This window comes from Oncorhynchus mykiss, chromosome 3 (genome assembly GCF_057628025.1).
Source record: "Oncorhynchus mykiss isolate SJ-2025 chromosome 3, ASM5762802v1, whole genome shotgun sequence".
Lineage (NCBI taxonomy): Eukaryota > Metazoa > Chordata > Actinopteri > Salmoniformes > Salmonidae > Oncorhynchus > Oncorhynchus mykiss.
Window position 1 is genome coordinate 79415988 of NC_143024.1, and position 12187 is coordinate 79428174.

Below are 12187 nucleotides of genomic sequence, written 5' to 3' on the forward strand. Positions count from 1 at the left end.
TCACGTTCCAGACAGATAATTGCAACCTATGACACTGACTAGAGCTATGGTATGTGTAGAACATACACATGACATGATTCTTATTCAGCTCATAAACAGTCACACATGTACCAAAGTAATGTAGACGAAAACTGGGAATCCTCATTACAGTATTGTTTTCGTACTTACCATCTATAGCCTTCCTGTCTACTACGATGTCACACTGTGTTGTCACTCTGCTTCCTGACTTGGGTCCTTCTAAAGCATGTGAGCATACCTGTAAATACACTTTTTTAATGACCACTAAATTCATTATTAACTAGATTTTTCTGAAGAGATTAAGTTTACTATTCCAAAGTCAATCCCATGCATGCCACATATAATATACTGTCAATTGTATAAGAATATGAATGGTCCTAATTTAAGTTATTTGCCAAAAGTATGCCTAGAGAAAATACTTTTGCTCCACACTAGACTATAACACTAGGTTACCACTCAGGTTACGCGATGAACAGTGCAACAATGACAATACATCCCCACTCAGCTGTAAAATACAACCATATGACCATTGATGAAAAGACATCAACCAAAAACCAAGTGTAGGTCCATGAGGACATTCTGCCCCCTCCCTGCACTTCTCACAGAGTTAAAGCTTGACTCTGTCTCTGCAGGTTGATAGTGGGACAGTGGCCAGTGGTAGGTCAGCTGCTGTGGCTGTTTTGTCTCTCTCTCTAACTCTCTCTCTCTGTGTGGAGGGCTGCAGTGAGGCAGGGTGCAGAGGCGATGTGCCCTGTACCCTGTGCCCTGGCTCTGCGGCGTCCATGTCACTTTGGGAGCCTCAGGCCGGGCTCCCATACAGCCCCTCTCTGGGTCTGTTGATCCTATTGTCTCCTGCGTCACCACGCCTCACCCGGTGAATAAAGGCTGTCTGGCTCCAAGCTTCAATATTGCAGCAAACTAAAAACCAACCATCAGAGCTGATTCATTCTCATCTGCTCAGTGGAGCGACAAGGACAGGGCTTTAGGTGGGAAAGAGGGCAGAATAAAGTTCACTTTTCCCCGGGTACCAAGAGAACAGGACAGGACACTACAAGTTCACTGGAGCCGCAGCTGTGGCAAGTTGCCCATTTGATAAAGTTTAACCATCTTACCTTACAGATGTCAACATTTGGGTTATGGGTGTGTTGTTGCTAGTTTTCATGGATGGTTGATTAGGTAGCATTTGGTGGCTAGTGGAAAAGTGCTTTATTGAGACAACAGCAAGACCATTTTGCTTTGTGTTTCTGTTGTGCTATGGCTTTTGATTATTATGGATAATAAAGGGGAACATGCAGAATACAAAGTTCTAAAAGGCGGGTTCATTTTTAAGCTGTGTACCTTGGGTACTGTACAGACCTTGTGTATGGACTGTAAATTAACTTTACCATGATGGCTGGCTGTTCTGTTGGCATTATTTAGATTTAGACATGCAACAGCTTTTCAGCTGAAATTAAAACATTATGATAACTGTGTGGTGAGGGGCAGGACTTTTTGGAAGTTTTGCATCTTTCCACCCATCTGTTTTTAACACTTTTCTCTGTCTCTCTCTCTCTCTCTCTCTCTCTCTCTCTCCCTCTCTCTCTGTCTCTCTCTCTGTCTCTCTGTCTCTGTCTTTCTGTCTCTCTGTCTTTCTGTCTCTCTCTCTCTCTCTCTCTCTCTCTCTCTCTCTCTCTCTGTCTCTCTCTCTCTGTCTGTCTCTCTCTCTCTCTCTCTCTCTCTCTCTGTCTCTCTCTCTCTGTCTCTCTCTGTCTCTCTGTCTCTCTGTCTTTCTCTCTCTCTCTCTCTGTCTCTCTCTCTCTGTCTCTCTGTCTTTCTGTCTCTCTCTCTCTCTCTCTCTCTCTCTGTCTCTCTCTCTCTCCGTGTCTCTCTTTCTCTCTCTCTCTCTCACACTCTCTATCTCTTTATCTCTCTCTGTTTCCTCCACCCTCCATGTCCCCCCATGCATCTCTCTTTCTCAGTTTCCTCCACACTCCTTGTCCTCCCTGCATCTCTCTCTCTCTTTCCTCCACCTTCCCTGTCCCCCTGCATCTCTCTCTCTCTCTGTCTCTCTCTCTCTCTCTCTCTCTCTCTCTCACTCTCTGTTTCCTCCACCCTCCCCGTCCCCCTGCATCCATCCATTCATTATCTACAGCGCTACGGACCTATCATGGGGGACTGGAGCTTTCTGGGTAATATTTTAGAGGAAGTGAATGAGCACTCAACGGTGATCGGCCGGGTGTGGCTCACGGTCCTCTTCATCTTCCGCATTCTCATCCTGGGTACGGCGGCAGAGTTTGTGTGGGGTGACGAGCAGTCGGACTACGTCTGTAACACGCAGCAGCCCGGTTGTGAGAATGTGTGTTATGACGAGGCCTTCCCCATCTCCCACATTCGCCTGTGGGTTTTGCAGATCATCTTCGTGTCCACGCCATCTCTGGTGTACGTAGGCCATGCCGTGCACCACGTCCACATGGAGGAGAAACGCAAAGAGCGTGAGGAGGTTGAGCTGAGTCGCCAGCAGGCGCTGAGTGAGGAGCGGCTGCCTCTAGCACCCGACCAGGGCAGTGTGCGCACCACCAAGGAGACCAGCACCAAGGGCAGCAAGAAGTTCAGGCTGGAAGGCACCCTGCTGAGGACATACATCTGCCACATAATCTTCAAGACACTGTTTGAGGTGGGCTTCGTGGTGGGCCAGTACTTCCTGTACGGCTTCCGCATCCTGCCGCTGTACAAGTGCAGCCGCTGGCCCTGCCCCAACACCGTGGACTGCTTCGTGTCGCGCCCCACAGAGAAGACTGTCTTCATCATATTCATGCTGGCCGTGGCCTGCGTCTCCCTCTTCCTCAACTTCGTGGAGATTAGTCACCTGAGCCTGAAGAAGATACGCTTTGTCTTCTGCAAGCCAGCCCCGGGACCAGCCCAGGGTGAGTGCCCGAGCTCCCTGCCCACTCCAGGGGGGGTCCTCAAGAGCCTGCCCCCCCTGGCCGTGCCTTCCTTCCAGAGGGCAAAAGGCTACAGGCTGCTGGAGGAGGAGACCCACCACTATCCCCTGGCGGAGGCATGCATGGAGGCAGGGAGGCTAATCCCTCTGGCCCCGCCCTTTCAGTGCAAGGAGGAGAAAGCGGAGGAACTGGGGCACATGGAGGACATTTCAAAGGTGTACGATGGGACCTTGCCTTCCTACGCCCAGACCACAGAGATAGGGGAGGACACACTACCACTACACCAAGAGGAGGAGGAGCAGCAGCAGCAGGAGGAGGAGGTGGAGGATGAAGAGGAGGAGGTGGTGGAGGAGGATGTGGTGGATGGGGTGGTGGAGGATGTGGTGGATGGAGTGACGGAAGAGGATGTGGTGGATGGGGTGGTGGAGGATGTGGTGGATGGAGTGGTAGAGGATGTGGTAGATGGGGGGGTGGAAAGGAAGAAAGAGGCAGAGGAGTGTGAGGAGGAGGAGGATGTAGTGGAGGAAGTTGTTGAGAAGGTGGGGGAGGTGGTGGAGGAGGAAGTGGTGGACGGGGACGAGGGACCTTCAACCAAGGTGGGGATGGAGGTGATGGATACGATAGAGGACACAAGACCACTGAGCAGATTGAGCAAAGCCAGCAGCAGGGCCAGGTCAGACGATCTCACCGTATGAACCTGTGAGAGAACACACACAAACTTACACGCACACAAACATTGAACACAGGAGAACACACACATCTAGCTCAAGACAACAAACACTTATTACCATTAGGACGTGGGTAACATCACTCAATAAGGCAACAAAAAGATCTGTGCTTATTTGTGAGATAAGTGAATATTTTAAAAGGTTGTGTTTTAAGAGAGGAGGGATATATTTATTTTATTAAGCATGTTAGATGAAACCAAATGTAGAAAGGACAAACATGCAAAGAGGGGAAAATATTTTTTACTTGATGAAAATCCATGCTGTCGACCTTTTTCTATTGAAAGACTCAACAATAACCAATGAAAGATTACTAATGTTTACATATTCTGGGGGGTTGAATGGGTAGAGGGAAGAGATTGATCATATATTATTGTGTGTCTGCAAAGCAGTAAAATTACTGTAGGCAGGCAATCACTTTCATATGTAGCTGCAAATATGTTGCAGGTGGAAGGGCTGTTGCAATCCAAGTCCGTTGTATAGAAAACATATGACTCTTTAACACCAAGTTGATAGTCCATTTTTGGATTGAAAATAGTTATTTTTGCACACATTTCTTAGAGGATATAGAACTGTGCAAGGCCTCATATCACCTCAACTACGCATCGATTTGCTCTTCTTTCAATTGAAGGCAGATTGGCAATGAAGTACAAGAGCATATCTGTCCTTTTCATGTCTACATACAGAGTAGTACAGCCAAAAAGCAGAGTAGTAGAGAAAAACAAACCAAAAAAGGACCAGATGTTAATGGTCTCTTTTCAATGTGATTCTACATCTGATCTTTTGGATTGCTTATATCTTTCGTTGCCTGTATAATAAGTGGGCACTGTGAAAAGAGAGGAGTGCTGGTTTTGCCCGATCACAGACTGGACCATAGTAACAACCTCAGGCCAAATCCTCTCTTTTCGCGCTGTACAATCCGGCGTCAGGGCGATAAAGATCACGCACGATCAGCACAAAGTATTGTTGAGCCACAGACAATAAAAGAAACCACTCATATATGAAAACAAGCATCCTTGACATTGTTGTGGGGGAAATCGTTTTACTTGATTTTATTTGCCCTTGCTGGGCCTTTCCCCTGTAGAAATATGAAGTAGTTAGGGCAATGTTTACAACATTTTCTAAAAAATATATATAAAAGGAGAATCTTATTGTACATAAAGTATAATTGTATCTGATGTCTAATAGCAAACATTATGTTGAGAACACTTAGTTTAAATTCTGATATAATCTATAGCTAAATTATTATTACTATGATGACAATCGTTCATTTATCCAATAAACTACCAGTTATTTATTTAAACACTAGAAAAAACTTCCATAACTCTGCTACAGTCACTGTTTCAGTAGGGAAAATGAAGTGCCTTTCAAAACCTGAGCATTATTTCCAGAATTACCAAGGACTAGCATTTCAGAACCTTTTGACCTGTCTTCTCTCTGTCCCAGAGATGTTCTATTTTTAGTATTATTAAGTTGTACAAGAGCAGAAGTTTATCTTACAAGTACTTAAAAAAATCGAACAAAAACAATGCCCTATGAAAGGGATGCTTTAAAGTACAATCAAATATTTATCTATTTTTCTCTCTTGCGCTCTCTGCTTTATTTAAATTGCTTGGCTATGTTGCTTTCTAGTGTATAATTTACCAGTGCTTTATCTGTAATGTACATTCTCAAATGTCTTTGTAAAGGTTAAAGTGCTTACATAACTCTGGGAAAACTGTGAATGTCATGTTTTTAATGTCATGTTTGAGATATTTTTCTTTAGCATTCAAATAATCCTTTGTGTACTGTATGCAACATCACCCTTCATTCGGGGGGGGGGGGGGGGTGTAGAGTATGTCTGCAAACAAGTGTACTTGCTTCTCAGTCAGTGCTGTGCCTTAAAACATAGCATTGGGGTTGTTCTATGCAGCAGTGTGTTTATACAGTGACACAGATTTTAAAATGGCGCAGAAAAGCCACACACAGAGACACACACTCACACACATGCACACATGCATACACACACACATGCATGCAAACGTAACACACTTCCTGTGTTGGTTATGGGGGTATGATCAAATGGTTATAGACAAACTCTGACAGAAAGGCAGCTTTGACCCCTTTGTGATCCCCAGACACTCCTTTGCCTCCCATAAGTCCAAGCTGTGACAACCTTGTGAATGAGACAACAGGCATTTCACAATTGCAGAATAGTTTCAACACTGTAATATATATTCCAAAGCTGGTGCAGGTTCGTTTTGATTTAAAACAGTTAACCTTGCTTTATTGTTCTAAAAAACTTTTGATTCATCTTTGGAAAGAAAATGACCCTTTTTACTAACTTGTAGTCCTTATGCTCCTAGTAGTGTTTTTACTAACTTGTAGTCCTTATGCTCCTAGTTGTGTTTTTACTAACTTGTAGTCCTTATGCTCCTAGTTGTGTTTTTACTAACTTGTAGTCCTTATGCTCCTAGTTGTGTTTTTACTAACTTGTAGTCCTTATGCTCCTAGTTGTGTTTTTACTAACTTGTAGTCCTTATGCTCCTAGTTGTGTTTTTACTAACTTGTAGTCCTTATGCTCCTAGTTGTGTTTTTACTAACTTGTAGTCCTTATGCTCCTAGTTGTGTTTTTACTAACCTGTAGTCCTTATGCTCCTAGTTGTGTTTTTACTAACCTGTAGTCCTTATGCTCCTAGTTGTGTTTTTACTAACCTGTAGTCCTTATGCACCTAGTAGTGTTTTTACTAACTTGTAGTCCTTATGCTCCTAGTAGTGTTTTTACTAACTTGTAGTCCTTATGCTCCTAGTTGTGTTTTTACTAACCTGTAGTCCTTATGCTCCTAGTTGTGTTTTTACTAACTTGTAGTCCTTATGCTCCTAGTTGTGTTTTTACTAACCTGTAGTCCTTATGCTCCTAGTTGTGTTTTTACTAACTTGTAGTCCTTATGCTCCTAGTTGTGTTTTTACTAACCTGTAGTCCTTATGCTCCTAGTTGTGTTTTTACTAACCTGTAGTCCTTATGCTCCTAGTTGTGTTTTTACTAACTTGTAGTCCTTATGCTCCTAGTTGTGTTTTTACTAACTTGTAGTCCTTATGCTCCTAGTTGTGTTTTTACTAACTTGTAGTCCTTATGCTCCTAGTTGTGTTTTTACTAACTTGTAGTCCTTATGCTCCTAGTTGTGTTTTTACTAACTTGTAGTCCTTATGCTCCTAGTTGTGTTTTTACTAACCTGTAGTCCTTATGCTCCTAGTTGTGTTTTTACTAACTTGTAGTCCTTATGCTCCTAGTTGTGTTTTTACTAACCTGTAGTCCTTATGCTCCTAGTTGTGTTTTTACTAACTTGTAGTCCTTATGCTCCTAGTTGTGTGGCAGTATCATATTTTCGAAAGTGAACCAAGGCAATAAAAGGTCACACGTGGTCAAGAAGTATTGTGTCATCGTATCTATACAAACTTCACGCACGCACGCACGCACGCACGCGCACACACACACACACTATGTTGACATCTGATGCTTTGCAGCCTATTGCCACAGTACATTAGTATCCAGAGTATTCTAAATGTACATGGTTAAACTTGTATCAAGTATTAGTGAGTATCTACTGCCCTCTGTTGGTAAAGATAGTGACTCAGTCATTTTCGTTAGAAACAGCTTCACTAAATATTAAACAATAAGCCCTGCTGAGTGTTTATATACTGGTTATCAGCTTACTTTAATACATTAGTTGACGAGATTGATGAATACATCAAAAGTGACTGATCTGTATAGACCAAACTCATACCCGGTCACATGTTGAATATACATTTTAAGTGTCAATAGTGTACTAAAATACTGACAAAACTCTCCATAAAAACTCAAGTGGAACAGAGGAAATCCTGCTAAGTCACACCTCAGAAGTGTGAACTGGTTTGTACTACAGTGCCATCAGAAAGTATTCACACCTCTTTACTTATTATACATTTTGTTACAGCCTGAATTTAAAATGGATAAGATTTGGAGTTTGTGTCACTGATCTACACACAATACCCCCATAATGTCAAGGTCAAACTTGGTTTTATGAAAACATTTTAAATTAATAACAAAATGAAAAGCTGAAATGTCTTGAGTCAGTATGTATTCAACCCCTTTGTTATGGCAAGCCTAAATTAGTTCAGGAGTAAATAAACATGTTTAACAAATCACATAAGAAGTTGCATGGACTCATTCCATGATCAATAACAGTGGTTAGCATGATTTTTGAATGACTTTTTTTTTTTTTTTTTTTTTTATTTTACCTTTATTTAACCAGGCAAGTCAGTTAAGAACAAATTCTTATTTTCAATGACGGCCTGGGAACAGTGGGTTAACTGCCTGTTCAGGGGCAGAACGACAGATTTGTACCTTGTCAGCTCGGGGGTTTGAACTTGCAACCTTCCGGTTACTAGTCCAACGCTCTAACCACTAGGCTACCCTGCCGCCATCTCTGTACCCCACACATACAATTATATGTTAAGGTCCCTGACGTGCACTGTCAACTGTGGGACCTTTATATAGATAGGTGTGAGCCTTGCCAAATCATGTCCAATCTATTTATTTTACCACAGCTGGACTCCAATCAAATTGAAGAAACATAAATGACGATCAAAGGAAGCAGGATGCACCTGAGCTCAAGTTCGAGTTGCATAGCAAAGGGTCTGAATCTTTATGTAAATAAGGTATTTCAGTGTTTTATTTTTAATACATTTGCAAAAATTACAAAAAACGTTTCGTTTTTCCATTATGGGGTATTGTGTGTAGATTTAAAATGAAAAATAACAATTCTATCTATTTTATAATAAGGCTGTAATGTAACAACAAAATTTGGAAAAGTCAAGGGGTCAGAATACTTTCTGAATGCACTGTGTTCATACTTCTCTAGTGCTCCTCTCGCTTCTCTCCATTCCTCTCGTCTACTCCCCTCTCTTCTCTCCCCTACAGGAGAGCAATGCCCAGTCTCATGATCACACTGTCTGAAGACAACAACGCCAGCAGAGTCAATACTCAAAAGACTCAACTCAGTCTATGGACAGATGCTAATCAAACAAGATAATCAAAATCAGTTAGTTTTTAACATACAACAAGAGCAAAGTATTGTGAAAGACAACAATCAAACATTTGATCCTTCACAAGATTAAACTTCATGTTTTCTTATTAAGCGTGTTACAACAGTTCCACAACATTTACAGTTCATTGTATATCTGCGGTTAATAACATAGGCCAGTGTTCAATTAATTGTATAGTGGGTTTCTAGATAGACTTGAGTTTGATTCAAGCAGCATATCCTGGATAGAGGGAAATGACATGTCCTTGATTTAGAAATGGTTGTGTTCATTTGATGACTTCAGCAGCATACCACCCTGCATCCCACTGCTGGCTTGCATCTGAAGCTAAGCAGAGTTGGTCCTGGTCAGCCCCTGGATGGGAGACCAGATGCTGCTGGAAGTGGTGTTGGAGGGCCAGTAGGAGGCACTCTTTCTTCAGGTCTAAAAAATATCCCAATACCCCAGGGCAGTGATTGGGGACATTGCTCTGTGTTGGGTGCTGTCTTTTGGATGGGACGTTAAACGGGTGTCCTGACTCTCTGTGGTCATTAAAGATCCCATTACTTATTGTAAGAGTAGGAGTGTTAACCCCGGTGTCCTGGCTAAATTCCCAAGCTGTCTGTCATACCATCACGGTCACCTAATAATCCCCAGTTTACATTTGGCTTATTCATCCCCCTCCTCTCCCCTGTAACTATTCCCCAGGTCGTTGCTTTAAATGAGAACGTGTTCTCAGTCAACTTACCTGGTAAAATAATGGTAAAATAAAACTAAAACTTCACAGCCAGGTTTGTTATTAGAACTGAATGGGTTACTCCAGGGGATTACCAATAATATAATAATGACTAACCTTCATGTGAATTTACCTACCTTATACAGACCATACTTTCTGGATGTTAATGAGGAGTTTGGAGAAAAAAAACTACTCTCTCCTCTGGCCAATGAATCAGACTCAAACGTACACTAAGAATGAAACAAAAACATAATTGCATGCAGCCATGGCGGGGTTCAAGCCCTATGGCCCCACAGCGCAACAACCAGAAATGTTTTTACTCATTACCCTTGGATAAGCTACGTCTGTACTACTTAACACGCCTGCGACATCAAAACTCAACAAAAAAGATCCCGCATACTTGCATGCTTTGTTTTGTTAACATTTGAAAATGTGCTGTCATAAAAATAAAGAATATAAAACATGTACTCGCATAAAGAGGTTGGATGGAAACCTGGTTATTGTCTTTCTAATGATGTAATATACTTTCATGCATTAAACACTGTCACAAATTGGTGGTGGTACATGTCATGAAAATGTTATTATGTTGTATTAAAGGTTCATGATTAAAATATAAAGAATAGTTTAAGCACCCCTACAACATGATGCTGCCACCCCCGTGCTTCACGGTTGGGATGGTGTTCTTCGGCTTGCAAGCCTCCCCCCTTTTCCTCCAAACATAACGATGGTCATTATGGCCAAACAGTTCTATTTTTGTTTCATCAGACCAGAGGACAAAAAGTATGATCTTTATCCCCATATGCAGTTGCAAACCATAGTCTTGCTTTTTTTTTTATAGCAGTTTTAGAGCAGTGGCTTCTTCCTTGCTGAGCGGCCTTTAAGGTTATGTTGATATAGGACTCGTTTTATTGTGGATATAGATACTTTTGTACCTGTTTCCTCCAGCATCTACACAAGGTCCTTTGCTGTTGTTCTGTGATGGATTTGCACTTTTCGGACCAAAGTACGTTAATCTCTAGGAGACAGAACGCGTCTCCTTCCTGAGCGTTATGACGGCTGCGCAGTCGCATGGTGTTTATACTTGCGACCTTTTGTATGTACAGATGAATGTGGTACCTTCAGGTGTTTGGAAATTGCTCCCAAGGATGAACCAGACTTGTGGAGGTCTTGTGGAGTTCTTGGCTGATTTCTTTTCATTTTCCCACAACGTCAAGCAAAGAGGCACTGAGTTTGAAGGTAGGTCTTTGTATATCTGTGTAATCTGAGGGAAATATGTGTCTCTAATATGGTCATACATTTGGCAGGAGGTTAGGAAGTGCAGCTTAGTTTCCAACTCATTTTGTGGAAAGTGTGCACATAGCCTGTCTTCTCTTGAGAGCCAGGTCTGCCTATGGCGGTCTTTCTCAATAGCAAGGCAATGCTCACTGAGTCTGTACATAGTCAAAGCTTTCATTAAGTTTGGGCCAGTGTGTACTCTCTGTTTAGGGCCAAATAGCCTTCTGTTTTTTTTGTTAATTACTTGACACATTGGAAGGAACTTTATTTTTGTTTTCTCATGATTTGGTTGGCTCTAATTGTGTTGCTGTCCTGGGTCTCTGTGGGGCCTGTTTGTGAACAGAGCCTCAGGACCAGCTTGCTTAGGGGACTCTTCTCCAGGTTCATCTCTCTGTAGGTGATGGCTTTCATATTGAAGGTTTGGGAATCACTTCCTTTTAGGCGGTTGTAGAATTTGACGTCTCTTTTCTGGATTTCAACAATTAGCGGGTGTCGGCCTAATTCTGCTCTGCATGTATTATGTGGTATTTTACATTGTACACGGAGGATATTTTTGCAGAATTCTGCATGCAGAGTTTAAATTTGGTTTTTGTCCCATTTTGTAAATTATTGGATGGTGAGCAGACCCCAGACCTCACAACCATAAAGGGCAATGGGCTCTATAACCGATTCAAGTCTTTTTAGCTAGATCCTAATTGGTATGGCAAATTTTATGTTTCTTTTGATGGAATAGAAGGCCCTTCTTGCCTCTCAGCTTGTTCACAGCTTTGTGGAAGTTACCTGTAGCGCTGATGTTTAGGCCGAGGTATGTATCGTTTTTTTGTGTGCTCTGGGGCAACGGTGTCTAGATGGAATTTGTATTCGTGGGCCTGGTGACTGGACTTTTTTTGGAACAACATTATCTTTGTCTTACTGAGATTTACTGTCAGAGTCCAGGTCTGACAGAATCTGTGCAGAATATCTAGGTGCTGCTGTAGGCCCTCCTTGGTTGGTGACAGAAGCACCAGATCATTAGCAAACCTTAGACATTTGACTTAATTGTCGTACGATAATTTGGTAAAAAGCCAATTTGACATTTGCTCAGTATATTGTTTTTACTGAGGAAATGAACTAGCCTGCTGTTAATGATATTGCAGAGGATTTTCCCAAGTCTGTTGTTGACGCATATCCCACCATAGTTATTGTGGTGATCAGTCCTTGGTTCCAAATGTTGGGGAAGATGCCAGAGCTAAGGATGATGTTAAAAACTTCTTAAGGCTAGGTGGGACGCTAGCACCCCATTTTGACAACATCCAGTGAAATTGCAGAGCGTGAAATTCAAAATTCAAAAATCGTAATATTAAATATTCATGAAAATACAAGTGTTACACATAATTTAAAAGCTTAACCTCTTGTTAATCCAGCCGCTTTGTCAGATTTCAAAAAGGCTTTATGGTGAAAGCATACCATGCGATTATCTGAGGACTGCGCAC

At 42.1% G+C, this 12187-nt stretch overlaps 1 protein-coding gene across 6 annotated transcripts; it reads left to right on the plus strand.

Moving 5' to 3' along the window:
- The first annotated feature begins 1875 nt into the window (after positions 1–1875).
- Positions 1876–5380, plus strand: LOC110504522 (gap junction alpha-8 protein-like). 6 transcript variants are annotated; one of them, XM_090230726.1, is made up of 3 exons: positions 1876–3295; positions 3443–3457; positions 3497–5380. In XM_090230726.1, exons 1-3 carry the CDS (start codon positions 1958–1960, stop codon positions 3632–3634), a joined length of 1491 nt encoding a protein of 496 aa, XP_090086852.1. In that variant the 5' UTR covers positions 1876–1957; the 3' UTR covers positions 3635–5380. The 6 variants fall into 6 exon arrangements, with proteins under 6 accessions (XP_090086852.1, XP_090086855.1, XP_090086853.1 ...); XM_090230729.1 differs by lacking the exon at positions 3443–3457 and having other exon boundaries at positions 1876–3076; positions 3164–3295; positions 3488–5380; XM_090230727.1 differs by lacking the exon at positions 3443–3457 and having other exon boundaries at positions 1876–3259; positions 3488–5380.
- The last annotated feature ends 6807 nt before the right edge of the window (positions 5381–12187 follow it).